This window comes from Zootoca vivipara, chromosome 2, assembly GCF_965207765.1.
Source record: "Zootoca vivipara chromosome 2, rZooViv2.hap1.1, whole genome shotgun sequence".
Taxonomy (NCBI): domain Eukaryota; kingdom Metazoa; phylum Chordata; class Lepidosauria; order Squamata; family Lacertidae; genus Zootoca; species Zootoca vivipara.
Window position 1 is genome coordinate 29,736,716 of NC_142584.1, and position 17,427 is coordinate 29,754,142.

At 41.8% G+C, this 17,427-nt stretch overlaps 1 protein-coding gene across 10 annotated transcripts in view; it reads right to left on the reverse strand.

Annotated features, from left to right (window-relative positions):
* Positions 1-17,427, reverse strand: part of CACNA1G (calcium voltage-gated channel subunit alpha1 G) — a 323,342-nt gene that overhangs the window by 76,436 nt on the left and 229,479 nt on the right. For all 10 annotated transcript variants that reach the window (XM_035104356.3, XM_035104361.3, XM_035104358.3 and 7 more), the window contains exons 14-16: positions 8,802-8,892; positions 7,912-8,096; positions 7,273-7,719 (exon numbers count right to left, since the gene is read on the reverse strand). In XM_035104356.3, the coding sequence (XP_034960247.3) occupies positions 7,273-7,719; positions 7,912-8,096; positions 8,802-8,892 (723 nt within the window). The remainder of the gene's footprint in view (positions 1-7,272; positions 7,720-7,911; positions 8,097-8,801; positions 8,893-17,427) is intronic.

Consider the following 17,427-nt stretch of genomic DNA (forward strand, 5'->3'; position numbering starts at 1 on the left):
GACGACGACCACACCCAGCCCTACCTGGAGATACCAGGGATTGAACCTTGAACCTTCTACATGCAAAACAGGTGCCCTACCACTGGGCTTTGGCCCTTTCCATCTAATGTCAGATATGTGGCTGGATCAGATGATGTCTGTCCCCCACCAGGCATGGTGGAGAATGAGAAGCAGGGAGTAAACCTGCTCCACCCCTTAAAATAGCTCCAGTCCACCTGCAAAAGCTGGATAACCAGACATATTCCCTACATGTCCCTATTTCCAACTCAGTCATAACTAAAGCTTTCAAATTATTCTCTCATTTTGATTTTCAAGTCAAAAGTTGTGCTTTCCTGAGTAGAGGGGGGAAGCAGAAATATAATGGATGGGGTATAAATAAATAAATTGTTATTATTATTATTATTATTATTATTATTATTATTATTTCCTGATAAAGCTCTTAGTGTGTGAATGCTCACCTTTTATCAACCCGGTTCACTGCCATTAGCTCCCCTATCTGCTGCTGCTTTGGCACCATATTTTTCTACTAATTATACAGCAGCAACATTTTCCTGGATCAGTAACATAGCAATTCTAGACAATGGGGTTCATACAGCAAATGAAATGATATCACACAGCATTTGACTAAGCCGGTCAAATCTGGTAGTACGCTGACATCACCAAGGGCATAAACTGTTAAATTCAGAGGGAGGGCAATGCTTTCTGAATAGCTAAGCACTTTTGAAGCAATTGTAAAACACACACACAGACACACAGACACACAGACACCATTTGACACTGGCAACAATGTCCAGAAGGAGCAGCGAACTTCCCCCCCGCCCACTTCAGCACTATTCATAATTGCTTAGCTCCTTCTATGAGTCTTAGCATTTCTTTAGAAAATAAGCAGAGGTGAGTTTCTTATATGGTCATTTGGACACTAAAAACTAGACCGGTCAGTATAATTGAATGGAATAAGTGGGGGGGAAAATCTATTCTGCATTGTCATGAGCACTGCTAGGAATCTCATTAGCCCCAGGTAATAGGTGGAAGAATTCCTATTGTAATGAAAATGCTCAGTGACAAACTGAACTAAGGAACGAGAAAACTACCTGTCAAGCAAGGTAAGAACAGTTCAGATAACAAGGACAAATTTATTCTTGATCCTTGCCTCTCTGTTCCACAGTTAAATCTATGTTTTGTTTAGAGAACATGTGAATCTCTTTTTTAATACAGGGAATCGCTCTGCTCCCCTCCCCTCCAGATTGATGGGCTAAATCTACTATGTATCACCTGATCCCCAAATACAGTACCGGGGGGGGAAAGCCTTAATTAGGCAGGGTTATTTAAAGATGTTATGTCCACAAGTCCTAGCTAGAAGGCTTCCCTCGAGACATCTAGTAATAGCTATAGCTTGGTCCAGATAATTTTGTAATCTGGATGGGTTCCAAAAGCATCTGCTATTCAAAGCATTGCTTGGTATTTATCTTGAGGCTTTGTAGTTAAATCAGAATGTGTCAGCAGCCTAGAATGCCCCTTTATATCTCCCTTTTGTCCAATTTTAATGCCAGAGATATTTTGAGTTTCTGTAATTGTTTCAAGAAAGTCAGTCAAAGGGCTTTGAGAAAAAGTCTGTGTGTGTTTGTGGGAGAGAATTTTTTCACTTTTCATACCGCCTGGGCCAAATATTTGCTTATGCACAGTCTTCTTTTAGGGGCAAACTGAGAAAAAGGAATTAAAAGGAAGGTAGCAAAATAAGCATTGAAATGAAAGTGTTGAGCTGGCCTAGAGGAAGCCGGTCTACATCTAGATTTTGCTGGGCTTTCCCCCGTTTTCAAAAGAGTCCTCCTCCCCCATCCATAAGATTCTTTCTCTGCAGAGGCCAGAGATAGAGGCTTGCTTACAATCAGCTTGATTGCTTCTGAAGTTCACATTATGTTCAAAGAGATGGCTCAATTATGTTATTCTAATCACATCTACTTCAGATGACACACCTGGTCGGTATGAATATAGATGTGGAAGAAAAGAACACTGTAACAAACACATTTGATAGTAAATATTATGAAGGGATTCTGTAATGTACAAATGCAAGCAGAGTCCCTGTGGATGCAGATGTGAATATATGTCTATCCAAGGACTACATTCCCTTTGGTATCAACTGGTGTTTTACTTAGAAATGACAGTCGGGGTTTTAGAAAGGCGTCTCAGTGATTCCATTAAGTAAGAGTATTGATAATCCCCTGATTGGGGGTGTTCTTAATGTATACTTAAGGCCAATGACATATAGGTTTCTGAAAAATGCAATAAATGTATAAAAAGGAGGGAACAAGGAAAAACTTACAGAAAAAAAGTGGCCACTATTGTTTAACTTTCCAAGGTTAAGAACAAGTCCCAGAGCTTTGCAAACCCAACTGTTCAAAGACTTATGAAATTGATTTTTTAAAGCAGCAATTTTCTACAACCTTGAATGCAAGAACTTAACACCAAAACAACCACAGGTTTTAATGGGTCACAGAAGTAAAGCTGGAGCTGGGGATCTAGGAGACTTCAGGGTTATCCGGAATGTGTGGGGATTGGGCTGGCTCTGGAGAACATATGTTCAAGCAGAGAGCCCCCCCCCCCCGTTCGCCGCCGCTGAAGGGGAGAGCAATGCCAACCTCTCGGCGTATGGCCAATGCCTCCCCTCAAGACCCCTTTAACGGGGAACCCTGCTATCACTGTCGCAAAGGGGGCGTGGGACACCACCACCCCCATTTAGGAAGTTAGACTAAAGGATTCCGCCCAAGGCCTGAAACCGCCAAAGTTGTGATGTTTTGCTACGGGAAAGGCAAAACCTGCCAATGCAGGAAAATTCTTTTCTGCCCTTCAACAGCGACCTTGACGTAGCAGCACCTGTGTACCTGTGGAGAAGAGGTTAACCTTCAAAAGAAGATTTAATTGAGGGAGTGAAGGGTGGGAGAAGCTCTGAAGTTGACTGCCGCTTCCCAGGTTAGCTACACCTTTTGTTGTGTGGGCAGGGTGGTCCCTCCCCTTACCTAGCCAATCCCCTGGCAACGTCTCCCCAGGCAGGATTGGGCCGTTGACTGAGGTAGGCAGAGACCCCAAGCATCCAGCCTGGGGAGGATGATGGGCTGCTACTCAAACCAAGACTTTAAGCACAGTGAAACCAGCATTTTGGAATATATTTCCTATTGAAATAAGACAGGCACCTACAATTCTCACATTTTGTCCTTTAATGAAAAGGTTATTCTTCTGTCATTTTTAGAGAAATGATTTTATTCATTGTTGGTCACTTGACACTGTACTTTGTAATTTTATGATGTTATAGTGGATTTTTATTGTTTTGTTCGTTTGTTTAATTTGGTACACACCATGATGCATGCCAATCTCACATCTGGTATCATGCAAACTGAGATCCATCCTGCAATAGCTAGACTCGTTCATAGGTTTGTTGACACCCTGTGACTGAATCATTTTTACTTCAAATTATTGGTTCGTGCACGGCAGCTCTGCTTTTTGCATGTGTTCATTCCTGTTATAATTTCACCTTGCAAGATAGTCCCCCTCACTCAATCGCTGGTCCTATGTATGGGTGGATTATCTGTTTACCTCCCTACTCACATGCACACACAACAAACTCATCTATTTCCACATCCTTGAGGATGCTTACAAAAAGCTCATGTCACAATCAATTTATTAGTCTTAAAGGAGCCACAAAACTTGTTATTTTTACATACCAACACATCTACTTCTCTAGAATTTGTTTCTAATAGTTGCAGATGTTCATGTCATGCTTTTCACCTGTACTGCAGAGAAGAGATGGTCCCAAGAGTCCTTGTATGCCCCTCCAGGAGCCAAGGCTATACAAGGAACGATGTCTGCAGGTTTTGATTTGATTAGTCACATTCTGCATCTTCTGGGTGCCCAGAGGCCTTGTTCCTTCCTAATGGATGCTCTGTGCAATCTCTCTAACTGTACTTGATGGAGTTGAAGGAGATGCCTGTCAGCTTGCAGTTTACTTCTTTGGAATCAGCTGTATGTATGTGTTGTTCTGTGTGCTCAGGAACTCATAGCTGCCAAGTTATCCCTTTTTTTAAGGGATTTTCTCTTATGCTGAATAGGCTTCCTCGCGAGAAAAGGGAAAACTTGGCAGCTATGCAGGAACTGCACCTGAATTTACGTAAGTCTGGCTGTATGCCCCTGTTCTAACTGTGGGTATTTATTGGCAAACAGAGATACAGGGATAACTTAGCCTCACCAGTCTATCCAGCTCCAAACTGCAGCTGATTTTTCTCCTGCTTTACCCATAGCTGCCAAGTTTTCCCTTTTCTCACGAGGAAGCCTATTCAGCATAAGGGAAAATCCCTTAAAAAAAGGGATAACTTGGCAGCTATGGCTTTACCCCCACCTGTTCTTTTTAACAAACATTTTCTAAATGGCCTCCATGGCCTAGGAAAGAGCGACATTCATTAGAGTACTGCCTCTTTATAATGTGAGGCTAATAGGACAATTTCTCTCCTTCCTTAGGAATCTCTAAAGGGAATACAGTATATAGAAGCAGAAATCATCCACCGAGCACAGGATATAGCTCTGTCTTTGAAAAAAAGGAAAATTTCTCTCACTCCCTGTTTTGTTTTTGCTAACAATGCATACTGAATAGCTGAAGATAATCCACTTGCTAATGTTGGGCTTACCACAGTCTGGGCTGGCTACCCATGAAGACCCACAGAAAATTCTGGACTTCCGGTCTGGCGCCATTTGCGATCGGCGGGGGATTTTCGGGCTCCGAAGTCCCCAGCGACCCAGAGGAGGGGGGGAGTTGCGAGGGCACCGCGACCCCTCGGAGAACCCCCGGATTTGGCTTTCCGGGACCGTGGGAACCCAGCTGAGCTCCGCTGAGTCCCGCCCGCCGCCCGGAATGCGCCTTGCGAGGTGCGCTGAGAGCCGGCGGAGCGGGACGGAGCCTTGGGTCGATTGCTACCTCTGGGATGCAAAGCTCCGTGCCGACGACAATTTGAGCATCAGATACCTCCAAATTGAATCAAGATCGGACTTGTGAGTAAAATTTGTTGGATTATTAAGAAGAAATTATTTGGTCCGGGGAAGGGAATCTAAAAAGGAAACGGAGGTCGTTCCCCCCCCATCCGAGACAAGCGAGCAATTACCAAGCCCGCAGCCAATACATTAGATCGGGACCTTAAAAACCGCTAAAAAATTAAGCAAGACCCTTCCCTGTGGGGCAGAGCCAAGGGAAGGAGAAATCCTTGTAGATCTCTGCAAAGAAAGGTTTGAATCTGGGAACGAGCCCTCCATAAACCTGGAGGCAAGACCCTGGAAACAAAGTCCAGCCGACAGAGTGCTTCCACCGGTTAAGAAGATTTAAAAAAAAACAAAAAAACGAGTTTGTGAACTGTCAAACCAGGCACGGAAATATCAGAACTCTGGGATAAGAACGCTTAAATTGGGAAAAATCAAGTTGGATTCTATAAATAAATAAATAAAGGATTTGGAATCTGCGCCATCTTGGGGTAAAGAAACCATGCCTTCTTCATCGTAATTGGAGAACACAAAGGAACTGGATAGACACAACAATGAATACCCAGCTGGGCAAAGAGAGACTGCAACTTTTGTTACAGCTTGTTCAAGAGCTGGGAGAAGATGTCCGGCAATATGGGAGACAGATACAAAGTCTTAAAGAAGTGCTACAAGAGTTTTCCCCAAATGACACTTTGGAATTACAGGATGAGATAGAAGAGCCTGAAACTGAAGAACCGGAGCAACTTGTGGGAGAAGTTGCAAAGGACATTGATTTTACGCAGACGGCTTCGACTCGGAATGTTGGTCTCTCAGTGGGAGGGGGAGTCCAGATTCTAGTCAAGGTTATTCAAATAAAGATGGAAGTTTGGAGAAAGCTATGGTACTGGGGGGGAACAGAGAAGAAAGTTGGGAAAGAGAGGCGGAGAAAGAGAGTTGTGCAACAGAAGGAAAAGTGGAAAGAGGGAGGGGGTATGGAGTGGGCGAGGGATGGAGTGGGGTGAAAAAACAAAATGAACTTTAATACGGGATGTCTAAAATGGTTTAAAAATGGATTGTTAAAAGGAGCTGGCCAAAGTTTGCAGGTAATCGCCAATCAGGGGAAGGAGGGGGGGGGGGTAAAAATGCTTTAATAATTTAAATAGTGATCTTAGTAAGAAAAAATTTGGGAATATTTTTTAGGGAAATTACAGGCTAAGGGGTTTAGTTTAGAGATTTGATTGAATTTTTTTTGGACAAAATTTTATGTAAGATGAAAATAATTGGTGAAGTGATAATTAACATTATGAATTGTATTTGATATGAGAAAATTGCTGATGTGGGGTGTAAAATGAACTCGGGGAGGGAGGGACGGGGAAGCCGAAGCTATGTCAGTGAATATTGGATAAGATTTAAAGAATTTTTCTTTTTTCTTTTCTTTTTTCGTTTTTTGCTATTTTTGCATTTTTCTTTTTTTCCTTTTTTTTCTGGTGCTCTTTTTCTTTATTGTTTCTGAGGTTAAGAGTCTATGTTATGATGATGTGATTAATGTTTAAATTGAAAATCTTCAATAAAAATTATTTGAAGAAAAAAAAGAAGACCCACAGAAAATTCTGAATGAGTTCTGAAAATTCTGAAGGAGTCTAAAGCAAGGGAATGGAAGGGCCTGCATGGCAAAATGACAAGATTTAGTTTCCCTCCCTCTGTGATTTCATGCTTCACAATATGCAGACATTGGGGTTGTGCTGGATAAAAACCACAACATGTCAAACTCGCAGAGCAACCTGGTATGCCACAGCATTTTCCCTCACACCACCACCTCCAATCCAGCCTCTACTTGGAGTGGAGGTGGATAAACATGCCCTTTTATCTCTGCAGGGGCTTCCTACTGGGATTGAGGGTGGGGGGAGCCATTGCTGCCAACAGGAGCTTCCCTCCCATAAGGTGATTGCCTTACGGGGGGATTTTTAAGGGGACCACATTGGATGAAGTGTTAAATAAACCTCCCCTCGCTGCAGTCCCAATGAAAATTATGTAATCAGGGCCTCGGATCCTGCGCACATCTTACATTGGGCTTCTCTTGATTAAACGCTTTCAGTTCCAGTGACTGAAAGAGACCTGGCCCCCAAGGGATTTCTTACTTGACAAACATGGACTCCAGTGATGTTTTGTGCTCATTCAAAAAACACTCCCAACAATTAAACAAAGAAAAAGCAGAACTTTCCCCTATCTTCTAAACCCTTTGAAGCAAAGGGTCTAGGCGTGCTGGCTCTCACTTACCAAGTTGCCTTCATCATCCATATCGTCACATTCAGGAAGTGGATCTTCCAAATGAAGCTGCTGTATCAGAACTCTGGAGGTTGTTTTACCATTGCAATCTTGGTGCTCTGATGCGGAGGTGTGGCTACTGTGTATGCTGCTGGTCCGGTATAGAGAAGGCACCTGAAGGGTATCTTGGAAGTCAAAAGAGCCTTTGGTTTCCAGTGACTCAATGCGGTGAGGTATAGTGCCATTAATGCTCCCAGTCCGACTGGACTGCTCTTCATCAGAGCTTTCCCCTTCCTCTGAACTCTGCTTCCCATCTCCGGACAAAAGTGACTTGCGCTCTCCACTTTGGTTGCGACGTTTCAAGCTGGGAGCCCGCCCAATGCTGTTCCAGCTTGACCTGCGGCTGTTCCAGCTACCTCCGGCACTCCAAGGACTGTGTGGGGAACTCCGGGCGCTCACCTGGGGCAAAGCAGCAAAGAACAGGTAAGAAAACCAAGCCAGGTGGGGCCTGCACTCAGTTAGCAAGGCCTGAAGCCATCAAATGGATGGCATCAGCTCAACATCGCAGTAGGTGCTCTGTTACGTCACACCCTTGGAAACAACCGCTAAGACAAGAAACAAACAGCGTGACGAGAAAGACAACTCACGTACTGGAGATTTGAGATCGTATGTATTAGGATCCATGGAGATGCTACTAGCTCTTTGGGAATCATAGCCTTGAGCCGCTTCCCCATAGATGGCACTTTTCGGCATGGGCATTGGTGTAGCGGCGGTGTGGATGATGAGCGGAGGTGTTAAGCTCTTCTTTAGCTCTGGGTGGTCACAAAGAGCCATCACTGAGAAAAACAAAGGACGTTTAGGTCATACCCTAAGGGTGGAGGCACGTGAATCCATGTGTCAAAGTCTTGATGCCAACTTGATGCCATGTGCTTCTGCTCTAAAGGGGTTTCTCCTCCTCATCTCTTCCACCCTTGTATGAGTTTCATGTTTTTGTGTTTGTACACTTCTTCTACTCCACTCTCTTTCATTTACCTATGATCACTTTTCCTAAATACACATGAATTACAAGTAGCAGTGCTCTGCTTCTTCCATTCCCATTGAGAAATACCAACAAGGCCAGTCTCCCTTTTCTGGTCTTTTAACAGCACCCTTAAAGGTAAGCAGCTTGGGCAGGGGGAAGGAGCAACATAATGTACAGTAGGCTTCTCCAACCTGATGTCATGATGAGGTTGGACTGCAATACCCATCGGTCCCAGCTGATATACAGCAGTATCAAGTCTTCTTCCCCCCCACCCCCCACCATGAGGAGGGAACGAGACCGGCCCATTAAGCTAATGGTCTGTAAGCCATGTATGACATTTTTAAGGCCACCAAACAGGACTTTCCTTCCTGAATTATTTTGATTACAATCATTCAATTATGTTCTCTTGAATCAAAATCACTTTAGTTCAAAGTGAGACTATTCTGGAGTTAGAGGTTAACACCTGCTATTCATACTAAAATGAAAAACAGTTCTCTTTGAAGGAGCAGCAGCTACTTACAGGCTGGATTTGAAAAGTTCTTAAGCCCACAGTCTTCTTCCAGACAACGGGGGAAAAGCTCACCTTCAGAATCAGATTTAGTAGCATCACCCTAGATCAAAACAAAGTGCCTTAGCAAGCAGGATGAAAAAGCGAAAGTTAACTCAGGATTCCCCTTCTGAATAAAAGGATCCTTTCACCCAACAAGATATCCACTGTTCCACTGAAATTGTTACCACAATGGGACATCACCTTCCACAAAATGATGCATGCATATATTGATAGCACATCAATTCACTATGCAGTAATCCTTCAGGAAGGGCAGAGATGCTACATTTTATTCAAAAGCAGCTAAAGACCTGAATAGGGCAGGAACAAACTGTTTAACCTCCATCAGTTGGAATCTCTGACTGAAACACAGCTAAATGCTCTATTGGCTAAGTGAAATTAGACTCTCTTAACTTACTTTTTTAAATAATCTGTTTGCAAATTGCATTGAGACATATACATGGAATGCGATTCACTAATTATTACCATTATTGATAATATATAAAATAATCATGATTTTAACCAGGAACCTGAAATGTATCTTGGTGATTACAGTGGGTAAGGGAATATGGGTGACGATACTGGAAAATGGGAATATGTAGACAGAAAGGCCAACTAAGTGGGCAGCCTCTAATCCGATTACTGCATGCAGCTTTTTCAAAAATAGTTAACAATACAAAAAATCTGCAGTGAAAACCTTTTTTGGGGGGAGGACACTTTCTATTGTTAGCTATCCTTTGGGAGGGAGGGTAGAATACAAGTTCAATAATAAAGATAGACTTTTACAAAATTTAGACTGGTACAATCAATTGATTAGTAGTGTGAATTCATTTATTTGAATGGCTTGAAGTAAATATATATATCCTATCTGGTTGCCAGCAAAGAGCAGTGACATTGGGTCCACATGACTGAAATGGTAAGATCTGGATCACTTGGTTATAGGCAACAGGGTTTTACCACATGGGCAAGTCCTGTCTAACAAATTAGAAGCTTGAAGCTGACAAAAAGCTTGTCCCTATTAGAGGTTGGCCTAGAGCTTCTTCCAATTCCATGTTAAATAATTCACTTGCTCATTAGCCTCTGCCATTTGCTTCACTGATAGGTTTCTAAGATCAGGCATCATTAACAAAGGGTCCTCAATACCTTCCCCTTCAGTCCTCTGATCCAATTCACTGGCACATGTGGTGGTACGGTAGATGGGAGAGTGTTATAACCCAAAAATATCAGCCAGGAACAGCATATACAATAATTATTCCAGTCTGATTTCCTGAAGAAATCATAATTCCGGAGAAGAGTAGTCTCCAGTGAGTTTGATGTGGTCAGTGGAAGAAGTTGATGCAGCGATAACAGAGAAGCCAAGCACATTTTTACTTTCCTAATTTTCTAGCTAAAGTAAGGCAACTACCACAGCAAAGTACAACAAAATCTACATTGCTGTTCTAAAAAGCCTTGGCTCACCCTGATGGCATTTGGTGCTTGGGCAAAACATGAAAAGCAGAATGGGCAGTAGTTGGGAGGAAAATGTTAAATGGCTAGCTTTTGAAAACAATTTTTGCCTGATTAAAGAGTACAGGACACATCATCAACATAAATGACCTTTATTTTCTCTAATTAAGTGCCTGTGTCTGTCTATGTAGATGAGCACATAATGTATTTTTTCTCCAATCAAGCTTTGAACTTTTTCTCAAAGATGCTTCTTCATCAAAATAGAGAGTATACAAAAACACAAAATCCTGCATCTTCACCAGGTCTGTATGTAGGGCATTAGGTCTACTTAGAAATACCCAGTCTCCCCCTATTATGGTAGGTGAGGACTGTTAAGGAATGTATTCCGTTAAAAGGGACTTAAACTAATTAGATTTTTTTTGTGTGACACAGAATCAACCTGACTTCTCCTCTTGGAAAGTTCCCCATACAGTATACTAAATATGAACTGGTTTATTTAAGACAATTAAAACAGGATTAGAAGCAGTAATCTATTAATCTCCACAATTAATGGATCAATTCATTAGTGGTTTAGACATGATTTAACCATGCTTTTACAGATAACAAGAGGCATAGCAATAGGCAAGGAAAGGGTGATGTTTCTTTATCAAATGCTTATTACTTTAAGTCAGGGCAGGGTAGTGAATCTCAAACCTTTCAGATTTTGTTGGGCTTTAATTCACATCAGCCCTAGCTAGCATGGCCAATAGACAGCAATGATTTCTTTTTTTACCTTGTAGCCTTCTGGTAACTTCCAGAGGGCTACAGGTTCTCTACCCCCAGTTTAAGTGCAGAAGTATCACAAACCTTCATGACCAAATGATCTCTTAACACCCAAAGAATTTGGTCCAGCATAAGGTATCATCTTTATCTATTTAGTATCTCTTGAGATTTGAAGTATGGAGCCTTAACTGAAGCTGCCCCCTGTTGAGATGATGCCCAGAATTAATAGCATTGCTGTAAAATAGCTGCATTGCTCCTTTCAATCAGCCAATGCATTAAATACGTTTCCTCAACAATAAATTATTATGCCATTTAGTGGAGATAAATGGCTCACTTAATTATCCCCAAAAGGTCAGCTGTGTTTATATGCTTCAAAATGAATATGATACAGGAGTATGATGGGTTGGGCTGAAACCTGGGAAACTCCTGAAATAACTCAATGGGTGGTTTCTTCAGTTTGGCAGTCCATTTTTCTACAATTCCAATTTCTCACTAAAGCTTCAAGCAAAAAATGAGAGAAATTCCTGTTCAGGTAGGTGCCTTTATAAGACTTGCTGCTTCAGAAAAATAAAGTGTTTTGCATGAGGAAATGTACCAAAGCACAATATGACATTGCATAAAATATCATATTGCAAGCAACTATGTTAGCACAAATGTCTAGAGTCAAACCACCAGGTATGTGGAAAAGTATGAATAAAAGAGAGGTTAATTAATTAATTAACTAAAGGTAAAGGGACCCCTGACCATTAGGTCCAGTCGTGACCGACTCTGGGGTTGCGCGCTCATCTCGCATTATTGGCCGAGGGAGCCGGCGTATAGCTTCCAGGTCATGTGGCCAGCATGACAAAGCCGCTTCTGGCAAACCAGAGCAGCACATGGAAACGCCGTTTACCTTCCCGCTGTAGCGGTTCCTATTTATCTACTTGCATTTTGACATGCTTTCGAACTGCTAGGTTGGCAGGAGCTGGGACCAAGCAATGGGAGCTCACCCCGTCACAGGGATTCGAACCGCCGACCTTCTGATCGGCAAGCCCTAGGCTCAGTGGTTTAACCACAGAGCCACCTGGGTCCTTAATTAATTAACTACTTGGTGGTTTTTAGAGTGAAGCTGAGTTCCTAAAAATATAAATAAAGAACGGGGGGGGGGGGAGATACTTTTATCCTCCAGCCCTGCAGCACCAAACCCCATGTTTTCTTTGAAATAAAGCATCCCTGCCAAATAATATACCAGCACCTTTGTCAGTACACTAAGCACTAAGTTTAGCCACAGAGGAGCATCACCCACCAGGGCTCCAATAGAAATTACCTGTTTTTGCACTCCCAGTTTGCCTTTCTGGATGAAAAAGGCATCGTATGAGTGAATGCAGAGTTTAAATCTTTTTTTTTTTCTAGAAGCACAAGTGCTTTGAGATGGCCTACAGGGCATTAGAGATATACAATATGTAGGGAAGGCAGTATCTGTATCTGGCTGTAACACAAGAGGCTTTTCATCTAAATAAAAGCTGCTGCTTCCAATGCTGAATGGAAATGGAGGAAAAAAAATGGGAAAGGATAGACACATGGCAGGAATAGGCTGTGGAAAGGGAAGCACAATTCATGAAGTGCTTGATTTCATAGAAATAAATGCAGCCTTGAAGACTTTTAGTATCGTCAACATTTGACATAGCTTTTGTGTCATCATTCTGGTTTTTTTTTTAAATATAAAGAAAACATTGTTAGGATACAGAACACTGTTAGGATTTAGGTCCATCAGCACATCGTAACTCTATGAAAGAGTAGGAGTATTAAAACTTGTTCTGACCTTTCCTGCATACCCTAGACTGGGGGATTTCGCTCAGAGATTATTGCCCCAATTATCTGCAGTTTTGTTTTAAAGACGCCAGCGTTTATTGCAGCTGCCTCGATTTTAGCACTGACTTTTCCAGAACAGAGTTGTCTCACACATGAGTATCCACAAAACATGCTTGATTTTAGGTCTCTTCTGTCTTTGAGGGGTTTCTCTAATCTCTCTCTCTCTCTCTTTTAACAAGAACTGGGTGTGGTATGCAAAGCAGTTAACAGCCTGTTTGCAAACCCTGTGCAAGATCAAGAATATGTTGAAAACAATATGGGTCACATTATCTTAGAATTCACTTTAATCCAATGGGCAGTCTGTGTGTGTGTCTTGAATGGTCTCTGGGCTTAAGCTAGTACACCCCAGCCATTGGTAGTAAGTAGATAAAACAAATTTATCTCGCTGGTCTTTGACCGTATTAAAGATTTATTATTATTATTATTATTTTATTATTATAATTTATATAAAGTAGATATAACAATTTATATCTCTCCATGAACATGAAACAAATCTACATGCATAAGGGCAAGTGCATTAGCGTAGTAAATGCAAGCAAATCCCAGTGATCCCGACTGAAATCAAAACCTGGATCCATGGAGTCACAGGCAGTATGTTGCTCAAGCCTATCTAGGGCTTGGAGAGAGCACTGGCCAAGGCATGAAACTGAACTTCCATATGCAAATATTATTTAAAATGGCATCTACCTTTTAGGGAGAAACCAGAAGCTGGTGAAGAAAAATCTCAGTAGGAAGGAAGGAAGGAATCCAGAACAGGTTCTCAATTATTAAGGGGACTCTGTTGATTCCCTCAAAGAAGGAAGAGACTTTAAATCAAGGCTAACTTGACAACAACAACAAGTCCAAAACCAAACAACTACCATGATGAGAACAGCGGCAATGATGTGATTGTTCACCACAGAGGGAGAGAATGAGAGAAAAAGAGAGAGAGAGAGAGACAACTATCAGACAAAGTTTGGGGTGTTCATGCCAAGGTCTTACATACCACTGACGAGTCGACAGGCAGCTGAATACAGCTTAACTGCCTACTCGCTGCTTCCCGTTTGGTGATTTCCTGAAGTAAAAATGAGGAAGGAGGGTGAGGAAAGGGGCAGGGAAGGAAGGGAAGGCGGGTTTACAGGCTTTACAAATTTCAACATCAAAATTGAGAGAGTGGAAGATATCGGCATAAAAAGGATGGAAACGAAAAGGGAAAAGTGAGAGAAAAGGGAAGGCACCCATTGGGGTCAATTTCGTATCAAGGAGAAGCAGTGGAACAGGTCACACTACACTTGAGTCACCTGATGCCTTCATATCTGCTCTGTACGAAGGATAGTTCAAGCTGTTGAACATCCTTCATGGGGGAAAATATATATCAGCCTTACCTTAAAATTAAGAGTTCCAAAGAATTCTTCTTTCATTTACTGCTTGTTTGTATATATTAACAAGTATTTAGCACAGTATTGCATTTTTATATCTGTTTCATAAGATCAAGTGTGTTTCTTAAGCAGAAGCCCCCACCTCCACTCCCCAGTGCCACATAGTTAACCACCATTAAGGTTTTGATATAGAAAGGGGTATGTGTCTGCTGTTCAAGGGGGGGAAATATGTTGGACATAATCAGTCTGACTTTGTTGTACAAGCAGGCAAGGTTTTCATGCAGGTTTCAATTTGTTGGCTAAGGATTTAATTTTCTCTTCCCTGCCATAGTTGGTGACAGTACGGTTAATTTCCAGGGTAATGATGTCAGTAAGTTAGAACCAATTGAAAGGATGACTGGTCAAAAATTTGGACCTAAGCAAATAATAAAACATACATAGATCAGCTGCTCAATCTAAACTATTATCAAACTCACTTGCAGAAAGGAAGGCACAAGGATAAGCCAGAAAATTCTAAAATGTGGGTTGTTGTTTTTTTAAAGGACAATATTGTGATAGAAGTGTGTTTTAAGTATAAGGCATGGCCAACCCATTCCAAAAGCGCCACCAGGGGGTGACAGTAAAATAGCTCATAATTTCCCTCCTCCTTTCTCGGGCTCTATTCCTACACATAGTTTAGGCACAGTATGACTACCATTATGAATCTTAATTATTTACACACAGCTTCCATTCCCTTGCTCATAGGTTGTTTTGTGGTAGGGTACAAGTTTGAAGATGAGCCAGCCACTAAGGATTGCCTGAGACAAGCACAGAAACTGTAGGTAACATGAAAAGATTACCAATGGAATAATATGCTTCATAGATAATATTATTATCATGAAGTCCCTCGGGAGAGAAGCTTTATCTCTGACAGAAAGCTCTCTCACCAGAAGCCAATGTCGTTGTTGTTGTTGTCGTCGTCCCCCAAGATATATCCCCCAGGGTACAGACCTGACAGCTCAGTCAGTAATTTTTGCATTACCAGTTCTGTCAAACAGAGTCGCACTCCTCTTATTGCACAACTTACAACTGCTGCAAGTTCAGACACAAAATTCAGACTGAGCATAAATAAATAAATAGCCCACTTGCATGCTTCAGGGAACGTGCTTTGTGTGCATCTTGCATGAGGCACCAGCTAGGCTTATGTTTTAAAGGGTTTTTTGTGTGTGTGTGTGTGTTTTAGAACAGCCCCATTCCTTTGTATGTTTGGCTGCTGCTTAGCAACAAAAGGGTCCTGCGCAGTCAGGCACTAAAATTAACAAAGTGTTTCCAGAGTTGAAGAAAGGCAATTGAGGATCACAAAGATAAAACCAACCGCAACATTGAGATAAGTTTTCAGAGAGAAATCTCAAATAAGTGGGTGGGTCGGGGCACTTAAGGGAGCAAAAAGTATTTGAGTTTTTTTTTTTTTAAAAAAAAGGTTCACATGATAAGACAGCAGTAAACCTTGCTACTTTATTTGAAATAGGATTACTTGTATGCAAAGCACGTTGTAAGGAAGGAAAAGCCCGAATGAAACTCGAAGGCTGTTTGATTTGTTTTTAAATAGAACGGAAATTAAGAAAGAAAGACAGATCCTAAATCTGTGTAAACTGTGTAGGAATTCATAGAGTTTTGCTGACTCAATTCAGGGGACATCCCGACAGCAAAGAAATAGCAAACCTGTTTGTGTTCTATACATGTCCTTTCATAGGCGTAGCCAGTAATTGTGTATGGGGGGGGGGGGAGAACCTCAGATTTGTTTTGGACTGCTTTAGGGGGGCAGTTGCCCCCAGGCTACACTCATGTGTCCTTTAGATATAAGGGTACCCATCAGGGCTTTCTCCCCAGCTGTAATTCACCGGAACTCAGTTTTGGCACCTCTCAGGTGGGTGCCATTGCCATTATAAGAGAACAAGGGAGGTGTTCATGGTGAGTTCTGGCATCTCTTTTTCTAGAAAATAATACTGGGCACCATATTAATTTCAGGCCATCCATACCAAACCAATAGCAAACGTTCATACCAAACCAAACCAAACCAAACCAAACCAATAACTAGCAGCAAGAGACATTCTAGGCAGGTAGACTTGCTAGGACCAACACATTCAAGAGTAAAGAATCATGTAACCATTTGGGCAAGAGCCAGGAGGTGGTTGTGCATTTACTGCCTGAAGTGTGATATATCGCCCACTCCTTGAGAAAGAAAGGATTGGCACAATGACCCCTTCCTAGGTTATTGAAGATGAAAAAAAAATACTATTAAATGGAGACATGGGCATGATACCAAGCAAAAACGACATAAATGAAATAAAGGCACTTGGGAAAGATATGATTAAGAACAAATAAACAGCTACTCCAGCTGCATTGCCCTAAGAGGCCCCCATAAATCTTCTCCTTAAACGGCACTTGAAAGAAATAAATAAAAATCATAGCAGCGTTTCTAAATGGATTTTTATAGTGTGAATGAATATGATGGCAAAAAAGGTGACAGACCTCAACGGTTGTTATTCTCCTGTCACACCTATATTATTAACAACACTTTAATTTAGAACCCACTAGACGCTGCTGAACAAAGCCCAAGATCAAAGGCATGCTTGGGAAGTCATGCAGAATAATGTTGCCTTTCAACCTTCACTATGACAGTTTACTGCTCTGAGACTAGATTTTTGTCCACCATCCCCAGCTGCAGGGAGAACTGCTTGGGGGCTAGTTTTAAGAGGACTCAGCTACGTTATAAACCAGCCTGCCAGTAAAACATGGAGGCCAAACTCCATTCAAAGATTTGCTTTCCAGCTGCCTGCAGATGGTGGCAGAGAGGAAGTTTAGCTAACAAAAGATCCAGTTTCTAGCAAATCGGTCCATAGAGATTGGGGGGGGGGGGAAATATATGCCAAAGTGTTGCACTTAAGGAGGAAGAAAGACATTCACTAAGGAACAACAGCAAGAAAGGCAGCAACATCACTCCTCCTCCAACTTTGTCCATGTGTTTATGGGGTTGCTTTTGGCTCCTAAATGCAACAAAGCATGGTTCAAAGGCACTGGCATTGCATTCATTCCATCCAGTAGTTATTGCATAAATTCTGCATCTATAATAATGCTGGCTATTTTCAGTTTAGCCTTTGATAGAAGCTAAAGAGTTTGGTTCATACTGAAGTATTTGTTAA